We start from the raw sequence: 17849 nt of genomic DNA on the forward strand, positions 1-17849 counted from the left end.
AAGAAGTGGACAAAACAAAATGTGTATCAAGGAAGAAGAATAAGGCATATTAGAGGAAAAATAACTATTAAGTGAACTCATAACAATACTTAATCTTGCATATTCTATTCAATCAATGTCTATAAAGATGGAAGACTTTTCCAAGACATGTAATATTATGAATTATTTTATTCTTTTTGGACTTCAAAGCTTATTCAATTTGAATGAATGTAACTCATCATTCTATCACATGCTAAATCACGAGAAATACCTCCACCATTAAGTTAGTAAAAGAAATTTGATATAACTTGTTGAACTTACATGATATTAAAGATATTTTTTTTAAAAAATTACATGACTAACTTGTAGTTAAACTCGTCATTGACTTAAAGGTAAAGAAAATATAATAAGATCTTTAAAACTAAGAAGAAACAAAAGAAAATCCAAGAAGAAAAAACGAAATTCGAATATCACGACCTAATATTCTATTGTGTGAATTGTGGAAATCAAATCCAATTCTTAAAAGTTTCATACACATACATCATGAATAACTTGTAACAACCAATTATAGACACACGCATAGAAACAAATTATCAAAAGCAAAAGGCAAAATCACCACGAAAAAAAATGTAACCATTTAAAACAAAAAACAAAGAGATAAAACTTGAAGCCGTGGATTGTACTTCACTCCAAAGGAAGTATGATGATAATTTCCATGTTATTAATCTGTAAAAGAAAAATCATTGAAGTTGAAATGTAATCACAAGAGAGAGAAGAAAAAAGAAGAAGGAAGAAACCAATTGAGTTGAGCCAAATACATGGCATGCATCTATTAAGCAGCCAAATAGATAGACTGTAACATATACGAAAGAAGAAGGGGTATAAATTTTTTAACTTTTTTTGGGATTTTGTAATAATATTATATTTAAATGTTTATTTTACATTGCAAAGAGAGGACAAGGCCAACTCAAAGCTTTGGTGAAACCAGAAACTAAACTAATTTCGATCCAAAGCAAAAGCTATGAATGAATCCTACGACCGAAGACCCACCACGCGCCCTTGACCGCACCAAAGTATTCTAATTTCTATCCTTCATTTCATAACCATCATTATTCATCACCCTTCTCTTTCATTTCCTCACCCTTCTCTTTTGTTTTCTTCTGTTTTTATTTTCGCTCTGTTCTGTTTCTCACTTCTCTTTAGGGTTTCAAAGCCTCCCATTCCAATTCAAACCCTCCTTTCATTCTATTTCCTCACCTCGATTCCCAGTATTCTCGCTCTAGATTTCGGGTCACGCGGTTGATTTCTGATGCAGCAGCAATTTCAATCTGATTGCCGTTTGCAAGGGTTGGATTCGGTTGTGGATAGCTTAGAATCACTTTTTTTCTATTTATTTTTTATTTTTTGACGAAAGAGGAGGTGCAGTTGTGGAAGTGTTTCAAGGTTCAGTAGTGAGTGGCTTGTGATGATTTTGATTATGATTTAGAAGTAACCCTAGGTATCTGTGTATGTTTAGATATTTGGTGATTGATTTGGGAGTGTGATTTTGATTCCCTAGAGTTTTTTGCTTTGTTGTTTTTGGGGGGGAGTGATTACTGATTGGAGAAGAAGGGGATGGAGAATGGTCACGATGGGAAATTGGCCGATAAATTCTCGGGCTTGAATATCAACCAGCACGCTCAACAACACGTGCATGATCAATCTAACCTCTCTTCTAACAACAATGATAACTTGTATCAGGTCATGAAGGCTGTTGAAGCTGCCGAGGCCACTATTAAGCAACAGGTAGTACTTTGGATTCAACACGTGCTTCGTTATAAGTATGATTCATTGGATGGTGCCTGTTCATTATTTTCGTATTAGGTTTTTTGATTAACGTGTTTTGCCATGCGGTCCAAGTTTTCAATGTCTAGATGATGGCTTATTTAATTATGTATTTGTGTGTTGTGGTGCTTGCTGGGCGTTTTTATTTATGTATTGAAAAGAGAAAAATAATATAATTGAATTTGGGTCCTCGGGATATCATTAGGGATAGAGTATGACTGGTGTTTAAGGTTTTAAATTGTGGCAGTGGTCATGGTTCTTCACCATTCTTGCTACCGTGGGAAATTGCAGACAAATGTGGTCGATGCTGCCACAGTTGTGGTTGCGTTAATGCATTGAGGTTATAGACACCCCAAAAGCCAAAACGTTGTGGACCCCAAAAGCCATAACATTGCGGTCGTAATCACGCACAGACCGTTTTTTAAAAACCTTTGTTGTATTTAATAATATAATATGATAATATGATATATAAACCTGGTTGGTCGTCCCTCATTTTTTTTCACTCTTCCTCTCTTCTGGTTTGATTGCTGTCACAATGGGGTTTTAACTTCTATTCTGCTCTTCTAAGGAGAACGTTACTGTTGCTTGCAGTTGCAGTGGTAGTTTTATGTTGGTAAAATGAAATGGTGGCTTCTTCCATGTCATACCTTGTGAGATAGGGTATTAATGATGCAACATGTTTCTTTTGACAGGTAGAAGAGAATAGCCGGCTTAGGTCTGAACTTCTGAGCAAAATTCAGGAACTGGAAAAATATGTAAGTTCTGTATTCTGTGATGGCATCTGCTTGATTTATCACATATTATTATTGGTACTGTCTGTGTTATAATGCGGGCTTTCTTTTTCTATCCATTTGATTGCTTAGTTGTGTACTAATTGCTTTCTGTTTCTCTGCTCTTTGAATGTGAATTTGTTTTTACTTAGGTAGGAATTGCTAATTGGAACCTTTTTTAGCTGAACTGAGGACACTTTTATGCGTTTCAAATGTCCATGTTCTAGATTCTAGGACAATCTTGGACTACTTATATTTAGATATGAGGATAGGACCATAAGGATGGTACCCGGATTGTATATGTGTGCGTTCCACGCTGATATGCATGTTTTGGATAAAAATGAAATTCATTAACTCAAAGAGAAGATAATTACAAGGAGTTTGGAGGATAAGTGATCCTCCTTAATGTAAAAAGAAGACATAAAAACAAAGAGGAAAAAAAAAGGAACTTAAATGGACTAAAGCTTCCCAATCCCTCAACTATCCCTCCCCCATACCTTCGCATAGCGAAGAGCCTCTGGGCAATGGGGTACGCTAGTTTTATATAATTAGTTAATCACCTTATGTTCTTAATCAAGGCCTTATCCTAACCAAGAGATAGTTGGAATTTTCTCTTGGATACAGTTGTTTCTACTCTTACCTTTTCTTATGTGTCCACTCCCCTCATACATCACCCATGGATCCACATTGGCATTCTTATTACCATTACACTACACTTATTTTCTTTTTTTGCTCTTGTTGGTGCTTCACTGCTCAAACTTCACTATGTTAGGGCATCTATAATGCTAGTCTTATAGCTCTTTGGTAGAATTTTCCTTTGGTAGGTGGTTTGTGAGCACAAGTTACATATAATCTCTGAAGCATTTTTACATTTCATCCACCCAGCTTGAATCTTATGTGTAACATGACCATCAAAATCCTAACCACTTCCTAAGATAGACCCTAGATTTAGATGGGCAGTGATGATTTATGGAGCCTGTGTGGACTTCAGATGATTATTGTTATACACCAACAGGGCAACAATGAACAAGGGGCAGAAACTGTTACCATGTGGGAATAGTTCTTGTATTTGAAGAAGTGCTAATTTCCATGCATATGCAGTAATGTCACGAAGCAGATGAAAGAATTCAATTATGTGCTTCATCTGCAAAACCAAGATGTCTGATAAGCGATGCCTTTCCATGAACTTTTATTTTATAATACTTTATCCTCCATTCACTTTGATGATCATTTTATCCTCTTCCCCTGATTTATGACATGGGAAAATGAAACATTTTTTTTTCTAATAGAAGATGAAATATTATTTGAGAGGAGTATAATAGACTCTTAAAAACGGTAATTTAAACCCCTCCTTACTAAAACGTCTATTTACAAATTACACTTTTTAACAGAGGCAAGAAGATTCAGTGGATCAAAAATCACGTTTGGCTGCTCAATGGAAGGAGCAGGAGCACGGATCTTATGAAGCTCGTCAATCGGCTCCATCTATAGGTAATTGAGTATATAAGCTCAATGTTACAGGGCCCTCTTTTCTAGCTGATCTAACCAGTAAACTAGTTGTCCACCAATAACAAACATGAAATGGATGCGCAGCCAGAAGCAATACAGGTGACCATTCTGAGAACAGTCAAATAAATGGAACATTGAGAGTACAGCCAAATGACCAGTTGCCTATGGATAATACTGGCTACTCTCAGTTGTCTTCTCCATCTACAAGGTCAGTCTCTCCAAGCAGGTATGTGATATTAAATATCAATTATAGTGCTAGAGCTACATGTGATGTCATATTTATTCTATATGTAAGTAGTGTTGAAGAAGGGTCGTGTAATTTTAGAATCCTGTATTTGTCATAGGCTTCTACCAGAAGGAGACCTTGATTCCCGATTTAATTCGCCTCGGCAAGGTTTGATGCCTGTGGTGGAAACGAATAGTAATAATAATAGCTTATTGAAGCAGGTACTATCTTCAGTTCTAAAATTTCATATTTAATAAGAGCTCGATATTTCTGGAGTCATGTGTGTATCTATTTAGGATCTGGCCATTAATAAGGTTCGGGAACATGAAGAAGAGATCATCCTATTAAGGAAACGTCTTGCTGATTATTCTGTAAAGGTAAAAGGTGTAAAATAGTTTTAAGCTGTTTAGAGTATATTTTGTCTCAATGTCCATTTTGGTGACTGATCATTTTTCCATACCAGGAAGGACAAATACGGAACGAAAAATATGTCTTGGAAAAGCGCATTGCATATATGCGTCTGGTATGCATGAAATTTTGTTGAAATCTTTGTGAAATTCCTTAAGCATCTTTTGTGTTTTGCATTTTTCCTTATATTTGGTTGAGCTTCTGCTCAAATAAATAATTTGTAATATTGCTGCTAGGCCTTTGATCAGCAGCAACAGGACCTTGTAGATGCTGCATCAAAAGCTTTATCATACCGACAAGACATAATTGAAGAAAATATACGTCTTACATATGCATTACAGGTTATTTTTCCTACTTTTTTCCTCACTATTAGTGTGGTGTGTTAAATTTTGCATGGTTGCTATAAGTATATTTCAATGAGTCTCCATGGACAGTAACTGTTCTGTTTTGTGTTTCAGAATCAATTTTTAAGTTTTTGCATTTTCTTTTTCTGGTCAGGATGCACAGCAAGAAAGATCAACATTTGTTTCATCTTTGCTGCCTCTTCTTGCAGAATACTCCCTGCAGCCTCCTGTTCCTGATGCACAATCAATTGTTAGCAATGTCAAGGTCAGCTTTTATATGTTCCCTTTTTGAAATAAGTAATTTTGCTACTCCTGTATTAGCACTTACATGTATACCCTACAAATATGGCACCTGGATGTAATTTGACTCTCTCTCTGTTGCTGCCAAGAAGAAAAATCCTTGAAGCTAAACTATTGTGATATAAGACCTATGAAGGGTATTCAAAGATATCCATGAATTTCACTCCCCTTTTCCTCATTTTATTTAATATATTATGCTGGACTCTTTGTTTTTTCTTAATAGGATTATATATGAATAGAAAAATAGTTTATCGAATTAGAGAAACAGAACAATGCAAGACTTGAGGACCAGATATTCTCCTAGTACAATAGAATAGATGTTTGGTATAGCATGTTGATGGATATTGTACAGTATACACATGTTGAGTAGCATTTTCCAGTACTAAATCTGCCATATGATCTTTGGTATCAAGCATTTAAAGGGAAACTCTTAAAATTTGAAAGTGTAATTCTACTTGAGTTGTGGCACTGTGCAGATCTGAATTGATCTGTAACAACCTGACTGAAACTTGCTCAAATGTTGTAGACAACAACTTTTTCTAACTATAAAAGCTCTGATGTGACCTGCATCAAGCTTTTGAAGAGGAAAACACAATAATTTAAAACTTATCATGTCTTTTGCCATTTGGATGCTTACTGATTCTGGGTAGACATATAAAGGAACTTATTGTCACACCATAAAACATCCCACCTCAAAATTCATACATTCTGTTATCTGGGCTTATAACATCAGTTACCAAATTTATGGGGGTCTATATTTATTCTCTGTATAACCCACATTTATCAGCATAGTGTGATTCCCATGGTTCAATCTAACTCACAGGTGCCATACTATGAATCAAAGGGTATACCAGAATTTCTGAGGTTGTGGTGTAACAAAAAAATTCAAAGATTTGTAAAACATATATAATAAATAATTAATATTAATAATGCTAATAATTTTAAAATTTTATACCATAAAAAAGTATATAATAAACAATTTCTAAACTCAAATTTTGAAACCCAATTATCAATCATCAGAGTGTTATAAAAAAGTACCAATAACAGGCATCTTGTAAGCCGTGTTGTTAAAAAGCGGCCATGGTGGATTGCGATGACAGATTTTCACAGGGCTCCTTTGAATGGTGGTGGTGTGGCGGGCCATGGTGGAAGAAGTGGCCCTGTTTAATGACAATCAATGAAAACGAAGACGATGGAACAGAGTTGAGCGGTGTAAATCTGATAAGGAGGAAAAAGAAAAGATAGGTTTTGGGTGTTCTGAGTTCTGACCTGGCGCAACCTAGTTTTAAATTTTAAAAACCCTAAAAACCTGGTCAAAACAGGCCCAAAATTTTAAAAAAATCTAAAAACCCGACCCAGCCTAGGACTCGGAACATTAAAAAAACTGACCACCCGCCTAAAAACTCGACTACACAAACAGCTCCTTTCCTCTCTCGAACATTCAAGGACATGCCGCAAGCATCCAGTGACCTCACCACCCACTTCTAGCAACCACCTAGCGATGATCGTAACTGATGATGGGGATCTCTGGGGACGATGATCTCCGGTGTCTGCCTGTCTCCAGCTCCCTCAAACTTGCTCTTGTTTCTCTCTGACTCAGCCAACCCTCAACGTTTTTTCCTTTGACCTCTGTTCTCTTGACGTCTGCAATTTTATTTCTTGAATTATACACACACATGCACACATATACGCTTTGCTTCTGCCATATGCTTCAATGCTATCTGCCATATTTACATGGCGGATTTTCGGCTGGCTGCCATAGTTTGCCATCCGCCATCGATAACACTGCTTTTACACAACTAAATCAAAAGAAAGACTTTTGTTAGTTTTTTCTTTATAGGAAAAAGGACACTGGTATCATTTACTTAAAATACAAGAGACAGTGATGAAAATTACTAAAACTGATTATAAAAACAGATGTTTTTTTTTGAAAAAGATCTTTTTCAAGTGCAACTGTATTCTGTAGAATAAGATACCACTAACCTGTATGTAGTGTTATTGATGGCGGAAGGCTGAAATTCTGCCATATAAACACGCCATTGCGTCTTATGGCGCCGCCTTGGCGGGCCTCCCTTAACAAATTTCCTATGGCGGTTGGCAAAAATGTGCCATGCCATGGCCACTATTTAACAACACTACCTGTATGTCCCTTTTGATTTCTAAGAGTCAATTTACTGCTCACAAGTCTGTGTTTGATATGTTTTTCCCCCTTCTGATATCTTGACATGTCATTCATAATTAGCATAATAAAGTGTTTGTATTTTACCAGGGGCTGTTTGTTTGAATCTTCTCTATCTTGATGAAATGAATAAATTTTTGCAAATGCATTTGAATCTTCTGAGTATCTGAGTTTAAGTATCTGAGATTAATATTGCAAAATGATGGGGAAATTAATGATGCCACACATAGGATGTATCATACAAGCTGGGTGGTTAAAACGGAGAAAGACATCAAAAGTTATTTATGAACAAAACATACCTATCAAGCTCAAAGGAAAGTTTTATCATACTACTATTATATGACCAACTATATTCTATGTGAATGAATGTTGGACTTTGAAGGGACAAGAGAAAAAAATTGGACTCGGAGTAGAAGAAATAAATATGTTAAGATAGAAAATCGGTTAAAGTGGTTTGGGCACATGAAAAGAAGACCACTGAAGCTTTGGTGGGGAGAGTAGATCGCATTGTTCTTAACCCTATGTAAAGGGGTAGAGGGAGATCGAGAAAGAAATTGTAAGAAATTATTAGAAAGGATCTTATGGTGAATGATATTATTGGAAGATACCTGGGAATCACCCAGATTCTGTAGGATCTCGTAATATATAATTATGTAGTTAATGCTGTACTATTTTAGGATAGTGAGTGATTTATGGAACATGCAGATTAGAAAGGATCTTATGGTGAATGATATTGTTGGAAGATACCTGGGAATCACCCAGATTCTGTAGGATCTCCTAATATATAATTATGTAGTTAATGCTGTACTATTTTAGGATAGTGAGTGATTTGTGGAACATGCAGATTAGGCAGGAATCGGTCTTTATTTCTGTCTATTAGGGAGATTTATTTCCCCTGTTGTACCTTAGATCTGTACGTAGAGAGCATTGCCACGCTCCAGGCCCATAGCCTTTGGTGTGTGTTGGAAAGCCGCTGTAGTTGTGGTCACCCCTAGTTTGCATTGTCTTTGAAAGGGCTACCTAAAGAGGGGTTGACCAGAAAGACTGCATGAAGCTTTATATTGTGGAGCCACTGGACGTCGGCTCTTTAAGGGTTGAGATCCCACATCGATTAGAGATATGGCCTAAGTAGTGCTTATAAGGCTTGAGCAATTCTCACCTTACAAGCCGGTTTTGTGGGATTGAGTTAGTTCCAACTTCCAATGGCCTAATTCCAAGAGATATCCCTACAAATTTGGTTTTTAGTTGAAACCAATGATGTGTGATTTATATAGTTGACCTCAAATAGTGGTATAAAGTTATTGTTGTTGTTGCATTTGCTTTCTCTTCCACTATTTGTGGTCAGGAGTAAGAAAGTTTAAATTGTGCACCTCCCTTTTCTCAAGCAATTTCTTGATATCAGACATGGAAAAGTCTGTCAAATCTCTGTATAGGTCATATGATGATACCAATAACTGTCTCCTTGTCTGTTTTCTTCCAAATTCTAGGATCTTGTTCATCTTGAATTCACAGTGAATTCTTCTATTTGGCAGGTTTTGTTTAAACATTTACAGGAAAAACTTCTTCTCACTGAGGTATGTTGGGCATATATTTGAGTGCTTTGTATTCCTGTATGCCCTGTTATGGTTTGGTTTGTAGATAATTCAATCGAATTAGTTCTTAAGTTTAGTTGGATGAGATAGTAGATATTGTTGAAAGTTTGCAATGTTTACTTTTCGTTTTTGCTATAGGAATTGATCTATTGGTTTGTATTTGTTCTTTGTTACAGTCAAAGCTAAAGGAGTCACAATATCAATTGACACCTTGGCGTTCAGATATGAACCATGCTAATGTTGCCACACAATCACAACCTCACTCGATTGGTGCACCTTTGACAACTTCAGTATGTTCATATTGTGATTTTGTCCCTTTTCCTTGATATGCTTAAATAAATTCTAAATAGTTGCATTTTTTTATCAGAATAAAAATGGCCTTGAACTGGTACCTCAGCATATGTACTCTCAAGTAAAGCCTCAGGTCTCTGTTGATGCTCAGGCAGGCACTGAACCGGATCTATTGGGTCGCCACCAGAATGGCTTGAGTGGTGGTGTGGCAACAAGTGTTGATGCTGATGATTTGGGGAGATTTTCACCTCTTGCAAGCAGGTGAGCCTGGTCAAATGGAGACTGCTACTGTGAACTGAATGTATTGGTGGGTTCTGTTTTCATGTAATCTTTGTTAAAGTGGTCCTGATGCATGCAATGTTGTTCCCTTCCATTTGACTGAAGTGGATAGACTATTCTTTCTAGGCAATCTGTTTGGCACTATTCCTAGCAGATGAGAGATCTTATTATTTAAAAATGGAGACTTGTCTTTTCAAGCTGTTCCACAATATGACATACATTTTTAATGGCTCCATCATTATCTAAACCAATGATATCATCATTATTATCAGTGAATATATAGGTTGACTAGATTTCCTATTGTTATCCTTGAAATATCTGTCTTAGAAAAGGAAACTTGCGGTTTGCAGATTGTTGAGATCTCACATCGACTGTATATATGGCCAAAGTAGAGCTTACATATGCTTGGACAATCCTCACCTCATGAGTTAGTTTTTGGGATTGAGTTAGGGCTAAATCAAATTCAAGATGGTATTAGAGCTTAGGTGATCTAATATAAAAATCTACTTGGCCCCTCATAGTTTTCCTAGTGCAATATAAAAAAACCAGTTTTACAATCTCCACACTCTAGATGCCTAATCTAGGCATGAGGTGTTTGTGTTGAGATATTTTTATAAAGGCTTAGGTAATTCTCACCTCATGAGCTAGCTTTTGGGGTTTATTAGGCCTAGACCAAATTTTAGACAGGTATTATCGGTGGTACTTGAAGCTTTCTGCATGTTATGTAGCTATCCCTCCTCAGTTATAGACTATAAAGTAGAAAATTTGATCTTGTCTTACTTCTGTAATGTTGCTAATTGCCAGCATATAATGGTTCATAATGCTGCTCTTATAGTAGATCATCATAGTGTATAATTGGCTTTGGCATCTAGGTTTCAAGTTGGCTTAGGTAAAAGTTTTTCTGAAGTCTTACATGTAGGATTTGGTAGCTCAGTTCCTATTATTGATTATCTTTGTTGCCTGTTGAAGTAAAACTACTCCAGAACAGGGTGCTTAGCTGATACTGATTTTCGATAGCAATGGGTGCCTCAGGAAGGGATATTGTTCTGATTGCATGGGTGTTCCAATATAGATAAAATGAATTCCTGCTTGGTTATCTATCTTGGCTTATTTCATATCACCTGGAATCCATGTGGTCATTCACAGCTTGTTATTAGAATTTGTTGATTAAAATAGAAATTCTCTCTTAGTTTTTGTCTCTTACAATTGGAGAAGGGGCTGAAGGGCTGTAATCTATTAGTGAATCTTTTAATAAAAAATAAATTCTAATTTATATGATTCTCCTCTCTTTCCATTTATCTTTGCTATGCTATCAGTTCCTTAAGTCGAACTAAGTTCCACCTCCAGGAGGCTGGAAGTGTGAATTTTAGTTGTGATATTTCAACTAGTAATGTAACAGTGTGATAAAATTTGACATTCTTTGGGCTGTTGGAAAATGACATCTTTGCTTAAATATATTGGCCGTTTCATTTCACAGGTATTCATCAGCCCCTGATGCATCCACCCACCTGGTAGTTACTCAGGGTGATAACCATCCTGCTCATTATGGAGATGAAATGACCAACAAACAGGTCACATTTCGTGACCCCATGATCAACAATGAAGTTGATGACCCTGATGGAGATGGAACCCATAGTACGAGAGAAACATCTACTAATTGGAGTTCTGGCAACCCTCCTTATACAACCACTGTTGATGATCCCAGTTCTTCATATTCTCCTTATTTACCACCAGTTCTTGAAGAACCTTCTTCTTCATTTTCTGAGGGTAAGTAATCACCTTTTAAGCTTTACAATACATTCAGAGCCTTGCTGTTGGCCATTCCAAATTGAATAAATCATGATGCAGCTGCAGATGAAGATCCATTGCCGGCTATAGAGGGTCTTCAAATTTCAGGAGAAGCCTTTCCTGGAAGGGAACTTCAAGCATGTGGATACTCCATCAATGGCACTACTAGTTGTAATTTTGAGGTGCATTTTATTTGTGTATAATTTGGAACTTGTTTCTTCTTGCTTTATGTACTTAAAAGAGTTTTTCATTATATGGTAATGCTTGATATCTTTCCTAAACATTTGACATTACCTTGTGTCCCTTCTTGTTGGACTACCAGTGGATTCGACATTTGGAAGATGGTTCCTTTAATTATATTGATGGTATTGTTATACTTCTGCGTAAGATTATGTTCTCCCTTTCTTCTGGTATTGTGATGAACTCAGTCATGATTTGTCCAAAATACAGGGGCAAAGCAACCAACCTACCTTGTCAACGCCGATGATGTTGGTACATTACTTGCCATTGAAGTCCAACCTCTGGATAACAGGAAGCGCAAGGTACTTTTTCCCTCTTGCTATGATGGCAGTCTTACACATGTATGCAAAAAATGAGTGAATTGTTATAATGTGGCTTGTATTTATTTATGTTACGGGTTTTGCCTGATATGCAACTTGTCCCAAAAAGTCACTTGGGCAACCCAACAAGGAATTAAGAATTTCAAGTAGCTCTATGGTGGAAATAAGCAACTACTAGTTGTAATCTTCATTGATCGTACAGTGAATTTGAGTATACTGGGGGCAGGGTTTGAGCTTTGAGTGCACTATAGTGCATTATGCTTAAAAAGTAACTTCTGAAGTGGGAAGCTAAAACAATTCATGAATGTGTATTTTGTAAACTGAGTTAGACAGCGTTTGATTTTCTGCTATTGGATATCTAGTCTTTTTTTATACTATATCTCATGCATTCTGTGGTTATAGGGAGAACCTGTGAAGGTTTTTGCCAATGATAATAAAAAGATTGCTTGTGGTGAGTATCTATATCTTAATATTTCTGAAGTTTATTTGTTTCTTCCTTCTGTGTAACTTGAATGATTTACAGTAAATAATTGCAAGTCTGTGGTGAGTTTTACTGTGAATTGTTGTGCATTGGGGTAATTTACTATAGTCTTTTTGTGATTAAGCTCCTATCATTTGTCATGTGTTGTAGAAAATGGGAAAAAATATATAAAAGGGAATGATGGCTGTTGTGACTTGTGAGAGAGAAATTGTTATTTTACCCGACCAAAGTATTTTTTTTATCTGTGGGAATCGAAGATAGTGTCGGGGGGTTTACAACTACTCACACACCTTGCTCAACCAACTGAGTTAGACTCCACCACAGCATTTATAAAAGAGTAAGGGTATGTTTTAGAGTTAGGAGGGAAGGGAAAGGGATCAAGAGAGAAGGAAGGGTCAGTTAAAGGAAATGAAGGGTAAACCTTTATCCTGTTTTGAGTGTTAACTATGACAAGTAAGAGGAAATGGAGAGTTAGTTAAATTTAAATGATTGTATCATTCTTCTAAAAAAACTAACAAAATCAATCCAATATATGCCCATGCATTTTTTTTTATCCTCAAAAATATTATGTTAGATAAAATTCAGTACAAGTCGTACTGTGATTTTTACAATCACCAATGAAGTCTCCCATGCATGACTTGGGATAAGTCGTAAAAGCATGTAAGATAGGGTTTATAAAAAGTCTCTGTTCCCTTTCCCTCCTTTTAGAAGACTCCCAATCAAGGGGAAGGCTAACCAGAAGTTTTACCTTCCCTTTCCCTCCCAAATCCCTCATCCAAACATGCCCCTGGTGTTCTGACATCTTCAATATGAAGTTTACTTCTCTAATTCACAATTTATACAACATCAGATGTTCTTGGAAAGGGGTATTGTGCCATTATGGTTGTTGGGCAATTTTAAATGGAGTGTGTCTTATTAATTTATATATATTTGAGACAAATATTTATAAAAAGGACGGATGTAATTTCAAATTTTATGCATTCATTGGGCTGAAGTTATAAAAAGTAAATTTAATAATAAAGATGTCTATTTGAACAAAAGATATTAGAAACAAGGAGGATAAGATTTCATCCCAAGAGATAAGTTAAAATCATTTTAATCTGAACTGACTTATATGCTTTGGATGTATCATACATGTCTTGATTTCAACAGTGATACAAGTTTTCTTTTGTCTCCTTTCTTACCTTCCTGTTTAGAGCTGCAAATTTTGATGAGTCATCCTAAAATAGTTTATTGAGTTATTTGTTCTCAGATCCTGAAATGCAGAACCACATAGAGAAGGCTTTTTACAGTGGACATGCTTCGTATAGAGTTTCTCATTCGGTAATTTAATGAAAGTAGTTTTCTTAATTGTTATGAATTTCTTTCGAATGTTAGTGTCAAAATATTATTTGACCCATCAGTCTTCTTTATGAAGAACTCCTAACTGTTTTATAAATATTTTTGGCTTGATATTACAGACTAGATATCTTGATATATGGGAGCCAGCCACATTGGCCATTACGAGGGAAGGTTACAGTATCAAATGCAGTGGACAAAGTGGAGTTGTAATCACAGAAAAATTTTCACCGTCCACCACTGTAAGATGTTTTATTCTTTGTTATTCTGTATGGATATTTGGCTAATTTATCATTGATTCTAGGAAATGAAGTAAAATTCTTTAATGAAATGTCCCTTTCCTCTTTTAAAACACAATTTTCTCTATTATTTCCTCTCATGCCAAGACTCTATATATAGGCAAATCTTCGGAGAAACTTTCTGGCAGTGTGGCCTGATGTTTCAGAATAATAATCATAATGTTGTGAAAGCAACAGCGTGTTTAATCTCATGGCAATTGGGTTTGTCTGAGGATATATATTAGCTATCTAGAAGAATGTTGTCAGAATATAATTACAGACTGTCTGAAATTGTAAGAAGCATTATATTGTAAAATATGTGATTGTCTGTTCAACTTTCTGGGTTGTGTTGGATGAACTGAGTTATCTCTCACCTGATAGGTTTGATGGAAACCAAAAAGAGCTAATGAATTTGACAATCAGACCATTTCTGTACACTGTTTATTTCTCTATAATAGAGCTTCTATTAAATATTTAATTAAAGTTCTAAGAAGTATGATATTTCCGAATTTGTGATTGTCTGTTGAACTTTCTGACCTTTGTTTGGAGTTATCTCTCCAGATAGATATCAGTAAAGCCAAAGAGTTCATGAAGTTGACATTAGATAATTTTTGACCTTTTTTATTTCTTGATGATAGAAGTAGTTAATTATTTAAAAAGGAAATAACTGTTGAGAGTTGAGACATATTATATTTAATGAAAGTTAATCAACATTGTTGCTAGCAGCATTCCCTGAGATACTTTGAAAACTGTTGTGTATTTAGAAGACGTGATCTTGAGTGGTTAGCTAATTTTTAGATATCCCTTTTGCATTTACTTCTGTAGGTTATGATTCCATATGGACATACTTCAGAGTTTATTATAATTGGTTCCAGTGGTGATGAACACCTTTTAAAGACAGATTTCAGTGGGTAAGTGTTCTCACAGTTGCTTTGTTTTGTATGAATGTATGTTTATGGATATGGAATAACTTTTGGAGGAATTCTTAGATGCAGTTGGGTTTTTACTCTAATTAAGTAATAATATATAGATCTGGGTTGACTGGACAAGAGAGACTACCCAATGTTTCATGTCCATTTATTTCAGCATTGACTGGAATGCTGATCCCCTCAGGAGATTTCACCATCTAGCTTGTTGTGTTTCATTATCTGCTAATGAAAAGTGATCATATAAAATGGAAACCTTTTCCTTTTTTTAAGCTTAAGCTGACCTAAAACTACAAAATTTTGAACCCTTTTGAAAACACTAGAAAGTCCAATCTCCATTCTCTCTAACAATCTGTTGGATAGAAGGGAAGATATATAGGCCTTTGGGATCCTTGGTGTTTGATAAATGAGACTTTATATTCAGTAGCCGATATGTTTTTGTGCCTTCTTGTTTGTGGTTACTTCTGCATCAATCTTTAAATGTAATACAGACCTTAAGCAGAATTTTAATTTTTTTCTTTCGTAATAATATACTTTTGTATTTTGGTAATCTTTATTACCCAAAGTTCATTGCAATTCTGAGAAGTAATAATTTTAGCTCTTGCTTCTGTTGGTTTTGGATAACAAAGGAAATGCATCTTTTGCTGAGGATGTTGTAGTTTATTTTTTTCTGCAAATAAATGGTGAAGAAATTCTTTATAATATTAGAACAAATCTATTTCTTTTTTAATTACACTTCAGATCCCTACTCCCCAGTGTCAGAACTTCGTGGAACCTCAAGTTGTAAAGATAATTAGTATGGAGAAAGAGAACTAGACAAGTGAACAAACTTGTAATGTGTTACTATTAATTTGCTTACAATGCATTTGGAATCATTATTCTTTAATCTCTAAGTAAAACAGAGAATTACCTCTTTAAGCAAGAGAAGTACCCCATGCCAAGTTTTCAAATGGTTGCAAATTGCAATTTGTAATCTCATTTGTGATTTATCTATTTCTGATTTTTTTTTTTTTGTTTTGCCTTCTGCTTTTAATAATATTTATGTTTCTCCTTTTGCAGTGCTAGAGACACTATTGTGCTCACTTTGAGATTATTCATCCTGAGGAGGGTATATATAAATTTTCTCCTCATTACTGATTAATATAAATGCCATAGTTTATATGCTAGAAAATTTCCATTTGGCCTTCTGTTTAACAAAGCCTTGTCCAAAAAAAAATGTTTTTTTTGGTGTGATGTTATGAACACTTAAAAAATTGTTTTTCTTGCTCAACTGTGGCATGTGCCCTTGCACTCTTACCTATGCATGATAAACCAAAAGAAAAAGAAAAAAAAGAGAGATATGAAGGTAGAACATCAGTTTTCCAACATCATAAATTTTGTTTAGTTTAGCCACTCATTGCTAATGATGAACTCTACTGTTACTTTTGTAGAAATTAGAAATAACTGGCATTGATTGTATCTGTTCCCTGCTTGGGTAGTATGGGATTGTTTAATTAGATTCCTTTAGTTCTCTTTATTTGAAGTTAACCAAGCTTTATAAGGTTATGATTCTAACCTGTCCTTTAGTCTCTGACTGCTTCAATTCGTAGAATTGTATTGGAAAGCCAGAAAGAATATTACTTAACTCCATTTGTTCATGCATTCTGTTTATTTCTATTTTTTTTTCCCGTCCTTTTTCATTTGTTTTTAGAGTAGAATATTTTGAGCCAGCATTGAAGAGCATATAATGAAGGTTTTTTCTGATTTTTCTGCTTCTGCAGCCTGGGGAGAAAAGAAGAGTAAAGAAGAAGGGATTATTCTTTTAACAGGTGAGGGAATGTCAGGACTGCTTGGCTGAAAATCTCTGCTGTGCGTGGAATGTGCAGACCACCGAGATGGGGATTGGGAGTAGTGTTTTGTGTGCTATCTAAATTTTGTTCCTTTTCATATTCTATAATAGGGCAGAGTTAGCTTGAGCTGTAATTGTGAATTTATGCAATCATATTTTTTTTTTTCTTTTTCAATGTTTAGCAATTTTTTGTAGCTCGTTTCCTTGCCATGTAAGTCCATTGTTGTACTGCATGCTGCTCTTGTCATTTTCTTGCAATGTGCCTGCATTCACATGGTTCCCCCCACTTTTATTAACTAAAATGGTCCAGAGGAAAATGATATAGTTGTCGTTTGAATTTCACGGAACTTGTCCCCTATGTCAATGGTCAAATGGTTGTGTTTATTTTAAATAAACACTCCTTAAATTAATTACTTTGTCCAAGGGGTCATGTTAGGGTGTTTTAAAATGGATATGGCTTTGTTAATATTTAATTTTGTAATTCAATTTTAAAAATTATAAAAACTGTATGATTTTCAAGGGACAATACAGAGATAGATAGAAAGAGACAACATAAAAGTCAATTTTGTTTTAAAACAAGAATAATTTTTGTTCATGATGGTGTTGTAGATTGGTTATATGCATTTGGACCTAACATCTTTGATAAAATCATTTTCTAATAACCTCAACAATAATTTGTCTTTGTAGGCATGCATTATTTTGTCGAAACTTAATATATTTCAAGGAATTAAAATTGTATTTTTTTTAAATTTGTAAAAGATACATTTTAGTTCCTAAACACCTAAATTGAGGAACTAAAAGATATATATATATATATATATATATGGGACATATTAGGTGAGAGGAGGAGTGTTTTATTATTAGAGATGAGAGGATTAAATAATAGTTCTTAGATTAAAATAAAAGATCTAGATTTAATTGTTAATTAAAATTACATATTGAGCGTAAT

At 35.1% G+C, this 17849-nt stretch overlaps 1 protein-coding gene across 2 annotated transcripts; it reads left to right on the top strand.

Moving 5' to 3' along the window:
• Positions 1 to 934: 934 nt before the first annotated feature.
• Positions 935 to 17242, top strand: LOC114402404. 2 transcript variants are annotated; one of them, XM_028364965.1, is made up of 22 exons: positions 935 to 1764; positions 2496 to 2558; positions 3965 to 4064; positions 4167 to 4308; positions 4427 to 4529; positions 4605 to 4685; positions 4772 to 4831; positions 4953 to 5057; positions 5215 to 5325; positions 9072 to 9113; positions 9308 to 9421; positions 9499 to 9683; positions 11179 to 11468; positions 11556 to 11671; positions 11812 to 11854; positions 11940 to 12031; positions 12452 to 12500; positions 13783 to 13853; positions 13991 to 14110; positions 14972 to 15057; positions 16132 to 16180; positions 16833 to 17242. In XM_028364965.1, exons 1-22 carry the CDS (start codon positions 1594 to 1596, stop codon positions 16875 to 16877), a joined length of 2238 nt encoding a protein of 745 aa, XP_028220766.1. In that variant the 5' UTR covers positions 935 to 1593; the 3' UTR covers positions 16878 to 17242. The 2 variants fall into 2 exon arrangements, with proteins under 2 accessions (XP_028220766.1, XP_028220765.1); XM_028364964.1 differs by having other exon boundaries at positions 936 to 1764; positions 11550 to 11671.
• The last annotated feature ends 607 nt before the right edge of the window (positions 17243 to 17849 follow it).

This window comes from Glycine soja, chromosome 20, assembly GCF_004193775.1.
Source record: "Glycine soja cultivar W05 chromosome 20, ASM419377v2, whole genome shotgun sequence".
NCBI classification, from domain to species: Eukaryota; Viridiplantae; Streptophyta; class Magnoliopsida; order Fabales; family Fabaceae; genus Glycine; species Glycine soja.